We start from the raw sequence: 15761 nt of genomic DNA on the forward strand, positions 1-15761 counted from the left end.
GGGGAAGGTCTTGAAGTGAAAAGAAAACATCTGAAGATGTTAGTGTCAAACATATCAAAAAATGTCTTCCACCGTAGGCGTCGGCAGGCCTCAGTGAACAATCCTGGAGATTTTCATGAGTGTACAATAATCCGTCTAGGAGATGTGATGATTTTAAAAAGTCAATAATTTTAAAAGTCTTCAACTTGTGTCTGTCTGAGATAAAGACAGAGTTGGTACTGTCAACAAATCTACTTCCTGACAAAACACTAAAAGTAATTCGTCAATTAACCCAGAAAGGTCTGAAGATTAATTGGTACAAGGCTCATATCTCTACATCTCTACATTAGGAGAGGCGACAATTCGAATACAATGCCTACAACATTTACATTAATTAATAGAAACATCAGTCTGTGTCTAATTAATCTATATGTGTTTCACTTAGTGAATTAAGTTACTGAAATAAAATGAACTTTTCAATAATATTCAAATTTATTGAATATGACAAAAATATTCTAGATTCAGATGCTTTTGTTGCGCTGAGAAAATAAAGCAAAGAGAACATGTTTTAAGGGTTAATAGTTGTTGCATTAAATATCTGAGGTCTATGACCTGAAGAAGTTGAGAAAGGCTAAGTTAAAAGAGTTTCACATGACTTTTAATTGATTCCTTTCTTAGCTTTAGTAATCAAATAATTTCTAGCTCCTGAACCTCTACTTTGTTCAAAAAGACCACCTAAAAATGTACATCAGCATTTTATAAGATTAAAAGAAAGTGAATCCAAGGAATTGTCAGTATGCTTAAAACATAATTTTTTAATTATTATTTTACAGCAACAGTGCTTTATCTCTTGTAGGGTTATGATAATGCTCTTAAATAATCATAGTTTGAAGATATTTTTGCTGAAAACATTTTACCTAAAAGTTGTGAGCCCTTGTAATACGAAAACATTTCTAGCAACCTGTACCTCTGTCTCTACTTTCTGTGTCATCAAGAGTTGGTGAATAAAGGTGCCATTCATTCCTGAACTGTCCAATGTGTTGTTGTGTTTGTGTGTTGTTGTCCCCTGTTCCTGTTCACGTGGATAATGCAATTGGCAGACAGCTCTCGTTCAGGCCGAGATGGGTCCTTTTTAGGCCAGGGTAGAAGGAGAATGTAATGAGTAAGGACGTGGCCTGGATTTTTTGCTCCTGGATATTGAAAATGTGGACTTTTGGACCATTTGGAAACATTTAGACTCTGGAAGAACGCTGAGGCAGAAAGCCTGATTGTTTTGTTTTTTTCTAGGAATAAACATATGTTGTTTGTCTGCTGAAAACTTTTGAAAAGTAGAAATGGGTGCTAATTTTACCCTCTGCTGCTGTCACTACTATCTGATGCAGAATAGAGAGGAGAAGAAGGCTATTCTGCGGTAAGTGAAACTGAAAAATATGATTGCATGAATGTTCGGTTTATATTCCAAAAGACTAACATAGAAGCAACAGCCCAAGGATTTTCAAATAACACACAAAAAAAAAATCACTTATTTCCTCTAATTCTTTTATATTTCCTACAGCATGAGGACCAATTCAAGGTCCAAACCACCAAGGCGAATATCCAGTGAATCCAGTGACACAGAGACAGAGGAGGAAAGCCTCTTTGGACCACTGTGTTTGGAAAAAAACCCGAGGAACAACCACCAGAACCAGAACTTAACTGTGGATCAATGGCCTGATTCTAACAGACCCCAGAGATCTCTCATCAGATGTGGATCGGACAGAGAGCTGCAGGCTTTCATTAACATGAGAGACAAAGCTGATAAGGCTACAGAGGTAACAGGCAGCATGTGGTACACATTAGCACAACATACCCATAATATTGATACCCATATACATATGTTTATATGAAAAGTGAAACACTGTGGCCTTTTTTTCTTAATCTGTTAGAAACATTGTTTCCTTTGTAGATGAACGTGTTCTTATGATCATTTGGCAGATAGTGTGAGTACCCTTGTTAAACATAGAATGAAACCCATGACTATCCATAGTGCTTTAGGATCAAACGTTGTTAAAAAAGAAACATGCTTTTGGAATCATCCAAATGATCAATATATATACATATGTATATATATAATGTGCATTCTATGGTAACATATTATGAAAAGCAAAACTGCAAGAGGTTTCTTCTAACACCTTTTCCATATAAAGGCCACATTTGTGGAGTGCACAAGACATAGTTGTCTTGTCAACAAACTCTCCCACCTGAGTTTTTGATATTTGCGGCTCCTCCAGCAGCTCCTCTTATGGTTTATGTGGATGGCCATGTCTTGTTACCTTTGCAGTTTTCCCAGACTCTTTCTATTTTCCGATGAAGGATTGAACAGTTCTTTGTAAAATGTTCAGCATTTGGATATTGTTTTATAGTTAAGTCTGCTTTTCCACAACTTTATACCTGACCTATCTGCTGTGTTTGCTGGTTTTATTATTGCTGTTTGTTACCTAATGTGGCAGATGGCCACTCACACTGAGCCTGGTTCTGCTGGAGGTTCTGCTGTTAAAAGGGAGTTTTCCTCTCCACCGTTGCTACATGCATGCTCAGTATGAGGGATTGCTGCAAAGTCAATGCAAGCGACTGTGCACTGTTGCTACATGCTCATCCAGGAGGAGTGAATGCTGCAAGTCACTGACTCGATACAATCTGCTGGGTTTCCTTAGATAGAAAAACTTTTTAACCAATTTGAATAATAAACTAAATCTGACTGCACTGTTTTCTGATTAGGATTGATTGGAATGTATGTACCTGACTTGAAATCTGTATGATTTGATTTAACTGACTTTGTAAAGTGCCTGGAGATGACATGTGTTGTGAATTGGTGCTTGTTAGGTATTATTTAATCAACTCAGAGGTTAGGAACGACACAGAGTCAGTTTTACTTGCGGCAAGGGTAGCTGTGCAATACAAACTACGAAGTATTAACACTCCTGCCTCTTTATTTATACATGCTTGGTCACACACAGTTCAAACAACATTCAGGGTGGGTGTGGTGTGTGGGTGTGTGTGTGTGTGTGTGTGGGGGGGGGGGGTCAGAAAGGTTAGGGTTAATTTGTCTTGATTATAAACAAACAGAGGAAGTGGGAAGTGGGGACCTGGTGAATAGCCCCCAGATGCTGCTAATAAAATAATAAAAGCATAAAAGCATAATTCATTCTTGTGACCATCTCCCTTCCTGTAACATGCAAGGAAGGAAAAGCACTTACATGAGTGATAAACAATACAAAAGATATAAAAACCCTAACAGTGCTATATGAATAAACTAAAGTGAATTGAATTTTTAAAACTTCAATTTCACAGCTATGTGCAACTTTGTGTTGGTCTATAATATTGGCACAACACTCTGATATTTGTGATTGTAAGGTGAAATTTAAAATGGTTTCAGGGGTATAAATATTTTTGCAAGGCTCTGTAAATCTCTGAAATCCACCAATCAAAAACAGGACAGCTTCAAATGCAGCAATACAGGAAGAGGATTCTTCAAGACTCGATGCCTTGAGAAAATTGTTCTGTTGGCAGAAATTTTATCTTTCTGTCGTACTCTTTCAATTGCTGCACTCTAATGAAACAATTCAACAAGATAAGAGGGTACTGCACAAAGAGGTCTTTCATTCTTCATCATGCTGACACATTAGTAAATGACTGACCTAGATTCCATGATAATTTGATGTCAGTGTTGCATTTCCAAAAATGCAACACTGTTGTAAATTCTGTTTTTGTTTGTGACATATTAATAAATATAATAAAACTAGTTCTAAAACACTAATAGGTGAAAGGCAAACCATGATTTGGTTCTGAGTTAGTTGATTGTGCAGCTGTGCGTCTGATGACAGGGACACAGCATGCTTTACTTTTAAATAACATGCATGTAATGACTATTGACTCTCATGTAATAACTGTTGTTATGTATGGCATATTACCCTAATGTGACCTCAGCACACACCTAGTCAATAAATTTGAATATTGATGACAAGTTTGTTTATTATTTTAGTAACTCAATTCACTAAGTGAAACAGAAATTACACACAGTATGATGTTTATGATAATTTTCTGAAATTTAAGATTAGAAAATTACATCAGACCAAAACAAAAGCACTTTTAATACAGAAATGTGGGCTTAATGAAAAGTATGATTAATATCTGCTTAAAGCTATTAACTTTAAAAACTGTACTTTTAATCTGAACATATATGGTATTTTATTGTGACTATATGTGCTTTATGAGTGCCCACGGATGTAATATGTTTAAAAAATATTTTTTGTATCAGGCCCAGTTAAAAAAATATCTCTTATTAAGAACTAGTTGGAAATTCGGTAAAACTTAAAAACTGGATTAATTCATTAATTAATCATTGTTGACTATCTAAACATGCTGAACTAAATTTACAGTCCCAACATGAAGTGGTTCACAGTGCATTCATTCTTCTTTCTTCAATGAGGTCATTAAATAATAAACATGTTCGTTTTGTCAATTTGGCCTTTAAACGGATGAAAATAAACTAAGCTATTCTTTTTGTTCACATTAGATGTGTTATAACATAGCTAAATTCTCAACACAGCTGATCTCATCCACATATTTTCCTGTTTTACTTGGAATTTTGAGCAAAAAAACAGCCCATTGATCAGTTTCTAATTGCAGGGTGGCTTAAAGCTTGGTGTTCCTCTTTTATAAAAATCCTCAGTCTGCATTAACACATCAGTTGACCAAATCATCACTCATCTTTGTTGTTCTTTTGGATTTAGCTTCTTCTTTGATGGTCTGAGAGTAAAGTTAGAAGTGACAGAATCCTGTTGCTTTATTTTGCCCCCCTTTGTTGTACCTGCAAACCCACCTGGATTCATTACCTGCCTGCAGCAGGCTTCAGTGTGATAGCAAAATAGAGTGCAGAAACAACTCAGCTCCCTCTGGGTAAATAAATCTCCCTCCCTCAGTCTCCCTGCTGTCCTTCTACCTCAGCCACTCCATGTTATCTCCTAATTACCACAGAGGTCACAGATGTCATTCGCCACACCTCCCTCAGTATATGGGCTCTCAGAATCTTATTTTCCATATTGTTCTCTGCTAGATCATCCCGTATTCCCCGTTCCCATGACCATCATTTTCTTGTTTTCAACTTCTGTCTGTGCTTCTGTCCTGTTTTTCATGGTGTTTTCTTGTAAGTTTTTCATTTTTGTTATAAAACTTTGTAATGTTCATCCCACATTCCTATCTGCGCTACGGTCCTTCAATTAACTCACACGAAATGACATGGCATCTTAATTCACCAAGAAGCAAAAGGTGTAGCAAGATGCTTTTTAGGCAATGTTTAAAACAATTAATGAATTTAAGTCCAAGTGTAACCATACGTCAATATGTGAATCTTGCAGCTGTAATATAGATTTTTAAATAGATCTGTTCTCTTTTTTGTCTTTGACAACTAAGTTATTGGTTTCTGTTGACCAGTTTTAAATTTGTGAGACTAGAAAGATGTATAAAAATTCCTTGGAGCACTACTGTTGACCTTCTCTTTGTCACCCTGCAAACTGACTGATACAGCTGCAAAGACATTGTTGCCTCAAACAGCTGGTGCTGCAGCTTAGTAATACTCCACCAAGGAGCTCACATATTTCAGTCTATCTGTGTGACTGTGTTCACCATGTGATTGTGTTTGTGTTGAGAACAGCAGGCCACAGGACACACAGGATACATTATGCTCGTAAAACAATTCCTGGATGGAAAAGTGGGGCTGTTTGATCAAATAAATATTTACTAAATATCCCCAGAATGCTGTGAGACCGGTGTTACCATTAGGCCACACACACAAAATAAAGGTCTGCAACTGTAAAAGACAACAACTCTTTGGAGCATCTTTCAACATCTATCAATACAATCTGCTCAGGAAAATGTAAAACCATCATTATAATTTCCTTTTCAGATATAAAATGAGGGAATCAAATTGGGATATTTCAAGTCCATTCATTTATCCAAGTGATGTAACAGAGAGCTATAGAAACCAACGCAAAAATTCACCAGACTCTGAAACTGAAACCACTCACTGCAATTTTCAATTAGTATTTTTTCTATATTTACACCTTAACTTTTATGTGTTGTGACTGTGCTGAAAAGCTCCATCAGCTACACAATTTTAAATAAATATGTCATATTTCACAGAGGATTGCCTGAACTGATAAAGCTGATTCTTTTCATGTTTGTTCGCTATTACTTCCATTGTACATCTAAAAAAAAAGAAAGAAGAACAAAATTATAAACATGATGGTGGTCAGAGGGCTTAGTGGTGTCTGTGTGTGGCGGCCCTATTTCTGTCAGTCTACCCTACGTTAGCTGTGGCTGCATTGTAGCTCACCACTGTCAGTGTGTGAATGTGTGTATGAAAGGGTGGATGACTGATTGTAGTGTAAAGAGCTTTGGGGTGTACGGGGACTTGATAAAGCGCTATACAGTGCAGGCCATTTCCCATTTACATACATGTGCTTTTTGTTTGTCTCCAGGAATGGGAGAAGCTGAATTATGACATCCACACACTGCGTTATGCCAGACGAGAGGTCAGATCTCGATGGAAAAAGATCCTGCTACAGCTGGGTAAGACTCAGTGCACTTTTAAATAGAAATGAAGCAGGGCATAACTATTAAAAACAGTTACAGAAATGTATTAAATACTATGTGAAAAAAAACTTTTTCAGTAATCACAACTTCAAGACATCTCTTCCATGAAGCAACTAGTCACAGGTATTGGTCAAGTGCGATTTTGACTGACTCTTCTACACAGGCTGATTTCAAGTCAGGTTACTGACTGGTCCAAAGTAACAGTTTTACTTACTTTTTCTAAAACCATTTAAGAGTTTCTTTGGCTGGAAATCCACTCTAATTCCAGCTTTAGATTAACAAAATCTTTATGGGACATTTCTCCATTCAGCCTTCTTTCAGCTTTAGTCTGCTAGCACTACATGCTGTAAGACAGCCCACACTAAGCAAATCTGCTTTGGTCTCATCTGACCAGTCTTAATTCTCCGAATTTATCCTTGGCTTGTTCAAAAACATCTGCAGAAAACTTTAAAGAAGCTTCAACATGCATTTTCTTTAGCAGAGGAGTCTTGTGCATTGAGTGTGCATCAATGCCGCTGGGGTTGGTGCATTTCCCATGTTTTCAAGGGAAAAAAGGTACCTGCAATATGCGGGTCTTTCTGAAGATCTATGCAAGTGCTTCTTGGCTCTTGAATAAAACTTTTCAGTATTCTTTTGACTCCTCTGTCAGAAACCTTATGAAGAGACCTGGCCTTGGCTTGGTAATGGTGAAATTATATTCTTTCTACTTCCTGATTATGGCTTCAAGAGTCCTCAGTGCAACAGTCAGATGTTAAGAAGTGTTACTTCCTGTTTTCACTGTAGCACTCTGTGGATTGTTTGGTGCATGAAGGCTCTCTCGTTGGATCTGATTTCTCTCTACTGTGATATCTCTTACATGTTCTAATACATAAACATGCTAAAACACATATTTTCTGTTGCTACCTTTAACGTTTTGGGACTTATAGGGTTTTTCTAGTAGTGGTAAGGGGTCGCTGGCTTAGCTTTAGCTCCACCATGGCTACCCATTCTGCTGTTTCTCTCTCTGAGTCTCCTCCTCTCTCCTGCTCTCTGTGTCAGATGTTCAGTTGCTCCTCTGCCTCCTTTAGTGATAATGGGACGTGTCATAAATGTAGCATTTTTGTAGCTTTGGAGGCGAGGGTGTCGGAATTGGAGGCCCAGCTCCGCGCTGTTGAAAAACAAGATAGCCGAGGCCCCTTAGCCAGCACGGAGCCACCGAGGGTAGCTCCCCGTAGCAGTCCTCCAGCAGAGCCCGTGCAGTCGGGGCCTCAGGCCGGCTGGGTGATGGTACGTAGAAAGCATAGTCCTAGATCCCAACCCACAGATCACCACCAACCCATCTGCGTTTCTAACAAATTTTCCCCGCTCAGCGACACACCCGCTGAGAAGCCAGCTCTGGTAATTGGCAGCTCCATAGTCAGAAACGTGGCACTAGAGACACCAGCGACCATAGTCAAATGTCTGCCAGGGGCCAGAACGGGCGACATCAAATCCTACCTGAAACTGCTGGCTAAGGATAAGCGTAAATACAGTAAGATTGTTATTCACGCTGGCGGTAATGACACCCGGTTACGTCAATCGGAGGTCACCAAAGTTAGTGTTGCTTCGGTGTGTAGGTTTGCCAAAACAATGTCGGACTCCGTAATTTTCTCTGGTCCCCTCCCCGATCGGACCAGTGACGACAAGTTAGTTCTCCAAACCTCTGACAACCCAGGGTTCAGACCAGGAAGCAGGGTTGTAGTTTAACACTTCTCTCTGCAGCTTCTGTACTGCTACCCACCCATTACCCTATTAAGACAGTGTCTCGCCCACGGCCAAAATTGAATAGATTAAAAAACAATCTAAAAGGAGAAAATCAGGAAAATCTCATAAAAATAAACACAACTCAAACTAAAAAGAAAAAGAAAACAATTAAATGTGGCTTACTGAACATAAGATCTCTCTCTTCAAAGACTTTGCTAGTTAGTGACCTGATATGTGACAATCAGATTGATTTATTTTGCCTCACAGAAACCTGGCTGCAGCAAGAGGATTATGTTACTATAAATGAGTCAACTCCTACTAATTATTTAAATTTTCGCATTCCTCGAAATACTGGGCGAGGAGGAGGAGTAGCAACCATCTTTTAGTCCGTTTTATTGATTAGTCCCAGACCAATCAATAGCTACAACTCTTTTGAATATTTAATCCTTAGTTTTCCTCATCCAAATTGCAAAGCACTAAAACCACTTCTGTTTGTTGTTTTGTACCGTCCACCAGGCTATTACTCTCAATTTTTAGATCAGTTTTCAGACCTTTTATCTGATTTAGTGTTAAATACAGATAAGGTTATTATAGTGAGGGATTTTAACATTCATGTTGACACTGAAAGAGATAGCTTAAATATAGTCTTTAATGTTATCTTAGACTCAGTTGGCTTTGCACAAAACATTAACAAACCTACCCACCTTTGTCTTCATTCTCTGGACCTTGTGCTGACAAATGGCATTGAGTGTAAAGACAATATTTTCTCATAACCCTGTCCTGTCTGACCATTTCTTAATAACCTTTGAGTTTAATTTAACCGAGTACTCCACACCTGAAAGAAAATGTCATTATAGTACATCATTATCAGAAAATGCTGTAACAACCTTTAAAGAATCTATTCCACTTTTAATTTCCTCATTATCACAGAAAAGCAATAACTTTGTTTCTGCCCCTTCACAAATTGATTCTCTTGTTCATAGTGTTACTTTATCATTGCATAGTGCATTAGACAATGCAGCCCCCTTGAAAAAGAAGGTAATTATTCATAGTAGGCAGGCTCCTTGGTTTAATTTAGATCTGCGTACTTTAAAGCACAATGTTATGGGCTGGTTTAAGTCTTATTTGTCTGACAGATTCCAGTTTGTTCATGTAAATGATAAATCATCTTTAAACTCCAGGGTTAATTGTGGAGTACCACAGGGTTCAGTACTTGGGCCAATTCTCTTTACTATATATATGCTTCCAATAGGTCAAATTATCAAGCAGCATGGGATAAACTTTCACTGTTTTCAGCTTTACTTATCCATAAATCCTAATGAACCCAACCAGTTAGATAGACTACAAGCATGTCTTGAAGACATAAAAACTTGGATGACTTTAAATGTTTTGCTTCTAAATTCAGACAAGACAGAAGTTGTCGTCTTTGGACCGGAGTCTTTAAAAAAGAAACTGCTTAGTTGATCACTTAACCTGGATGGCATTAAATTGACCTCCGGTAATAAAGTAAAAAACCTTGGTGTTATTTTTGACCAGTACATGTCATTTAAACCCCATATTAAACAGGTTTCTAGGATTTCCTTCTTTCACCTCCGGAACATTGCAAAAATTAGAAATATCCTATCCAGGAGTGACGCTGAAAAACTAGTCCATGCATTTGTTACTTCAAGGCTGGGCTATTGTAATTCTTTACTATCAGGATGTCCACAAAATGCAGTTAAAAGCCTTCAGCTGATTCAAAATGCTGCAGCATGAGTTCTGATGAAAATTAAAATGAGAGATCATATTTCTCCTATTTTAGCTTCCCTTCATTGGCTCCCTGTTAAATCCAGAATAGAATTTAAAATTCTCCTCCTCACATATAAAGCCCTTAATGATCTAGCTCCATCATACATCAGAGATCTGATTGTTCTATATGTTCCTAACAGAGCACTTCGTTCTCAGACTGCAGGTTTACTGGTGGTTCCTAGAATCTCTAGAAGTAGAATGGGAGGCAGATCCTTTAGTTATCAGGCTCCTCTCCTGTGGAACCAGCTCCCAGTTTTAGTCCGTGAGGCAGACTCCCTGTCTACTTTTAAGGCTAGGCTTAAAACTTTCCTTTTTGATAAAGCTTATAGTTAGAGTGGCTTAGTTTATCCTGAGCTATCTTCCTTATTTTTTACCTCCGTCTTCTTCCCTCCCTGTTGGATGGAGTAAGGGGGTGTCAGGTTTAGCCTAAACCAGCTTAGTTATGGTTGAGGTGCAAACACACCCTCCATTTCTGCTACCTGTATGACCCCCTCTCTTTTCCAATGGTTATAATCAGTCTGACAGAGAGAGGTATCCCAGTCCTTGTGGTTTTTAGTACAACAATGGCCATCAGTGGGCCCTAGATGGATAAACTTTATCAGTTTATTATTTTACTTAGTGCCCCTACACGTAGCCTGTTCTGGGGTGGGCGGGCTATGGCACTCGGTGGATTGGTCTGGCCTCCCCGGCGGCCCCGTGCCGTTACGGACCCTTTGTGGGGTGTCTTGAGATGCTATTGTTGTAAATAAGCGCTATATAAATAAATAAACTGAAACTGAATCACTCTGTAGTTATGTTGCTATAGTCTTAGGCTGCTGGAGGACACTGGAGTGACCACTCTCACCCTCTTCGCTACATTCTCACAATTTTGCATTATTAATAATATTAATATAATAATATTAATATTAATAATTTTGCGTTATTTCAGTTTTTAACTTTATGTTCTCTTTCTTTTCTCTTCCTAGAAGCTACACCTGGCCTGACTCTGTGTTTACCCGTGACACCTTTCTGGAGAGGGGCATCGTCCAAGCATCTGCTGGCAACAACTTAATGCTCACCTTCTACAGATAATCCACATGGCCCTGTCTTTTAGTGTTTAACCCTTTCTCTCTCCTAGACATGGCAATTGACTGAGCTCTTACTGTGACTAACTCTATGTGCTCTCTTTCAGACTCTAACCTTGAAAACTGGCTCAAAGTTTATCTGTTCTTTCTTTCTAGGTGAAACAACTAAAGGAGCTACATCCATTAACATTTACTTTTCCTTCCCATAGAAAGTACTCCTGGATCAGTGCTTCTTTGTTCTTTTTGTGTCTCTGCACTGTTCTCTCAAACCCCCAGTCGGTCGTGGCTGATGGCCTCTCACACTGAGCCTGGTTCTGCTGGAGGTTTCTTCCTGTTAAAAGGAAGTTTTTCCTCTCCACTGTCGCTACATGCATGCTCAGTATGAGGGATTGCTGCAAAGTCAACACCAGTGACTGTCTACTGTCGCTACATGCTCATTCAGGAGGAATGACTGCTACAAGTCTCTGACTCGATGCAATCTGCTGGGTTTCCTTAGAAAGAAAAACCTTTTATCCAATTTGAATAAATAACTGAATCTGACTGCACTGTTCAGTGGTTAGGATTAATTGGAATGTATGTACCTGACTTTGTTGAAGTGCCTTGAGACAACATGTATTGTGAATTGGCACTATATAAATAAACTGAATTGAATTGAATTAAATGTAACCATTACCATTTGTGTATTTTGCAGCTGTAATTCCTGTTTTTATGAATGTACCTTCTGCTTTTGCAATGTTATCATTTGGTAATGAGAAACCATTTTATAGGCCAGCAGTTAGTGTTAAACCAGCTGATACTGATTAGCACTTACCAGCAGATATGCTTTTTAAATTCTAATAGGTTTGAGCTGGTTTCTTGGCTTTCTGTAACTTAAAATCCCCTTCTTTATGTGTTCAATAAATATTCATACTTTAACTTCATTTGTGGACTAATGAAATTTGATTTTCTTGGAGAGTGAGAGAGAGGGGGACAGAGAGAGACATGGAAGAAACACCTCTTTGTGATCAAGTCCTCCACTATACCATGACAGTGGCAGTGTTTCAACAGGGACAAAACCGCAGTCTGAGACTTTAGAAGGAGAACTGGATTTACACAAGTTTTACTTTTAATTGTTGACACTTGGATTTCGAAAATGGGACGAAAATGGGACATTTTGTTTCTTAGTGAAGTTCCGGTACTCTTCTCCCTGTGTCTCTGCAGGTTATCAGTGTGAGGTGGATTCCCTCCTGTGTGTTCACAGACAGAGCCACTTCAGTCCAATTCAAGAACATCTTGGCAAAGCTGCCGACCTTTTCAAACAGCTACTGGACCACACCTCTCTGTTCCCTAATGGAACAGAACATCATAATAGATACCTTTATGTCATGGTATGCAGATTTATACTAACCTTTTCTTAATCTGTCTGTTTTCCTGTACTATATTTCTATGATTTAGTGTAAAAAGTCTTAACTTTGTATGATTCTATGTACAAGAAATGACATATAAGGGGTTCAGAAATTATGCCCCCATACCAAAACTTCATTCTCAAAGAGACCAGCTGTAACTGTAATTCAACTTCAACAATAGTTAACAATAATACATCTTTAAAAAATTGCTTTTGTTTGCAAAAAAAAAAGCCAATTTCATCAATTTCCTGTTCTGTCTCTGGTGTTTTACACCCACTATTGTTTCAATAACCCTCTACAGATTAGGTTCAGTTTATTTTGTGACCTATTTGCAGAGTCAATGAAAAACATTGGAGATTTGCCAAAAATCTGTCAAATGTTAAGGACAGATATTCTGTTTTCATGTTAATCTGCGGTTATGGACTTTTTTGTGATTGTTTTTTTTTCCTACCCTTTGTGTTTCCTTTAGGAGCGTTTGGTGTCACTGGACAGTGCAGAGGACTTCATTAAACTGGCCAAAGAGAAATATCCCAAAAAGGAAGGCTGAGAGACAAAATAGGCACCAACAAGGAAAAAAGTTAAAATAGCATATCAAAAATGTCTGCATACAGTGCTGCGCAAAAACTTTTAAAGCTCTTAAATTGCATGATGTGTTGCTTCTGATCAGTCATTCCGAGTAATTGCCGACCTTGGCTGACTTCTTTTTACCAATTCTTTTCTGTCAGAATTAAAACTCTAAAGTTAATCTAATGCTATGATGGAAATTAGTAAAAATGCAGCCAAAGTCCAAAGAAAAACAACGGAGGAGGTACCCTGCCTTGCACAATCATTTATACATGTTGAACCTCTTCATATTACAATCACAAACTTGATGGAGATTTCTGCGCTCTGCAGCACCCCTGAATCACAACTTTTTATTGGATTTTATTTAGGGGTGTCCGTAATCTAAATATATAACCTTCCAGATTAAAGTTAACTGCAAGTTCAAAAGTTCTAACAGTATTTTTTGCTACTTTGACAAAACCAGTCAAATTAGCTTTGTAATGCAAATTATGATTTATGGCATTTTAGATTTTGTCTTTTTTATTTCAAAACTCAATACTCGCTGAGTAAATGTAGGTGCTTTTAACTCAATGCATCTGTTTAAAAGTGAAAAAATATAAACATTAAAAACGTTTTTTGCTCATAAGGTTTTTAATGGTTATTTATTTCAGTTATCTAGACATTTAATTTTTATTTTTTTGAGATGTATCCCATACTTAAGTGTGGGATGTTAAATTGTAGTTTTCACAGAATTACCTTCCTCAACGTTGAAATTGCTTTTTGTCAGCAGGTGGCAGCATATGTTTACTTTTCACCATTTGACTATTTATCCAGAAATTAAACTAAAAAGGAAACAAATAAAGTTTTAGCGCAAAACTTGCCATACTTGAAGCTCATTTTCAACTTCTAAACTATAAATAAATAGAAGGTCAAATATATGTGCAGCCTTTCATTAATCTAGGCCAGCCTTGGGAAATTGAAATGTCCTTTCTGAAAGATTGATGCAGGACGGATGCAAAACGTCTCATTGTAGCTTGAAACCAAGCCCTTTTCTTGGATAACTGCTGGCAGTAAGAGTTAAAATACATCAAAATGCACAATCACCAGCCTCAAATAATCTGAGCCAGTGATCATACAATCCATGTTTGCCATGTGTGGTGCACAAATTCATCCTCGCTCGCACACATGTGCACCTAGAAAGAGAAAGTTAAGTCTGACCCTGATATTGTTCTCTCCAAGGTCCCTTCCCAGGTTTGGGAAACAGATGTGGAACTAAGTGAGGGAAAATGCTGGAGCTGGGGGGAAGGGAGCAGAATGGGATTGAGGCACTGAAAGACATGAACTGGATACACCTTTTTCTCATTAAACCTACAAGTGTGTGTGTGCATCTCTATGTGTAATGCTTACATCATCCCTCAGACCTTAATCTCATTCTCTAACATAGTTGGTCGCTACATCTAAAAGTACAAGTTAAAACTACTATGCAAAGCAAAAGCTATATTTGAACAAAACCCAGAAAAGCTGCCGACTTCTCTGAGCCTGAGCTCATTTGAGATGGACTGACACAAAGTGGAAAAGTGAGCTGTGGACTGATGGACAAGTCCACATTTCAAATAGTTTTTGTGAAATCATGGACAGCAGTCTACCGAGCCAAAGAGGAAAATGACTATCCAGACTGTTATCAGCGCAAAGTTCAAAGGGCAGCATCTGTGAAGGTATGAGGGTGTGTTAGTGTCCATGGCATGGGTGATTTCACATCTGTGAAGACACCATTAATCCTGAAATGTACATACTGGTTTTAGGGCAACATATGCCAGACCTGTCTTCCATTGTAAATGTGTGGTGCATTGTGAAGTGCAAAATACAACAGAGACCCCAGACTGTTCAAAGCTTCAATAATTAGTTCCTCAGTTCCCAAACGCTTACTGAGTGTTGTTAAGAGGAAAGGTGACCTGCCCCTGTTCCAGCTTTAATGGAGCATGTTGCAAGAATCTAATGAAAAATGAGTGAATATTTGCAATTAAACAATAAAGTTTATTAGTTTGAACATTAAATATCTTGTCTTTGGAGTGTATTTAATTGCATATAGGCTGAACAGGAAATCATTGTAATCTGTTCTTTTTTTACGTGACTCTTTCTGCTATTTCTGTCCATTTTTGTTTTTTCATTGAGGAGTGTTTTTGTTGTTTGTTTTTTTGTTGGTTAAATATGGATGTAAATTTGTCTCATTATTTAATGGGAAAAAAAACTAATCTCAATCAAAAAATATTAAGTTGTGATCAAAACTTTCAGAGTTGTAACATTATTTTTTTTTTTTTTATGGAATATTTTATTTTGGTGAGAAAAAAAATTGTTTGAAAATGACTCATTTTTTCTCATGAATAGAAAAAAGTTATTTGCAAAACAAACTTTTATTTGCGCATGTCAAAAATCTTTGGTTACGAGTCTCGCTTTTTTGGTTTTGACCCTCTCTGTTTTTGGTTGAACTCAACGAATTTTGAGTTCTGGAAACATGAACATCCTGGGCGGGGCCTAAAGACGAACGATGTTAGACGTTTCCCTATTGGTTAGCGCTGACTAAAGCGGCCGCTCGAACTACAGGGTTTGTACAGAAGAAAACTGCGGTTAAGTGAGCCGACAGTCAGAA

At 37.9% G+C, this 15761-nt stretch overlaps 1 protein-coding gene across 1 annotated transcript; it reads left to right on the top strand.

Moving 5' to 3' along the window:
- Positions 1 to 1108: 1108 nt before the first annotated feature.
- Positions 1109 to 15168, top strand: LOC124871622 (melanoregulin-like). The gene is made up of 5 exons (XM_047371070.1): positions 1109 to 1390; positions 1535 to 1790; positions 6498 to 6588; positions 12387 to 12553; positions 13041 to 15168. Exons 1-5 carry the CDS (start codon positions 1314 to 1316, stop codon positions 13116 to 13118), a joined length of 669 nt encoding a protein of 222 aa, XP_047227026.1. The 5' UTR covers positions 1109 to 1313; the 3' UTR covers positions 13119 to 15168.
- The last annotated feature ends 593 nt before the right edge of the window (positions 15169 to 15761 follow it).

This window comes from Girardinichthys multiradiatus, chromosome 7 (genome assembly GCF_021462225.1).
Source record: "Girardinichthys multiradiatus isolate DD_20200921_A chromosome 7, DD_fGirMul_XY1, whole genome shotgun sequence".
Classification (NCBI taxonomy): Eukaryota; Metazoa; Chordata; class Actinopteri; order Cyprinodontiformes; family Goodeidae; genus Girardinichthys; species Girardinichthys multiradiatus.

Excerpts from the sequence above, each read along its gene's own strand:
- LOC124871622 (XM_047371070.1), top strand. The coding sequence starts at position 1,314 with ATGGGTGCTAATTTTACCCTCTGCTGCTGTCACTACTATCTGATGCAG. Across the intron at positions 1,391-1,534 it reads GAGAAGAAGGCTATTCTGCG|CATGAGGACCAATTCAAGGT; the intron begins GTAAGTGAAACT and ends TATTTCCTACAG. Across the intron at positions 12,554-13,040 it reads ATAGATACCTTTATGTCATG|GAGCGTTTGGTGTCACTGGA; the intron begins GTATGCAGATTT and ends TGTTTCCTTTAG.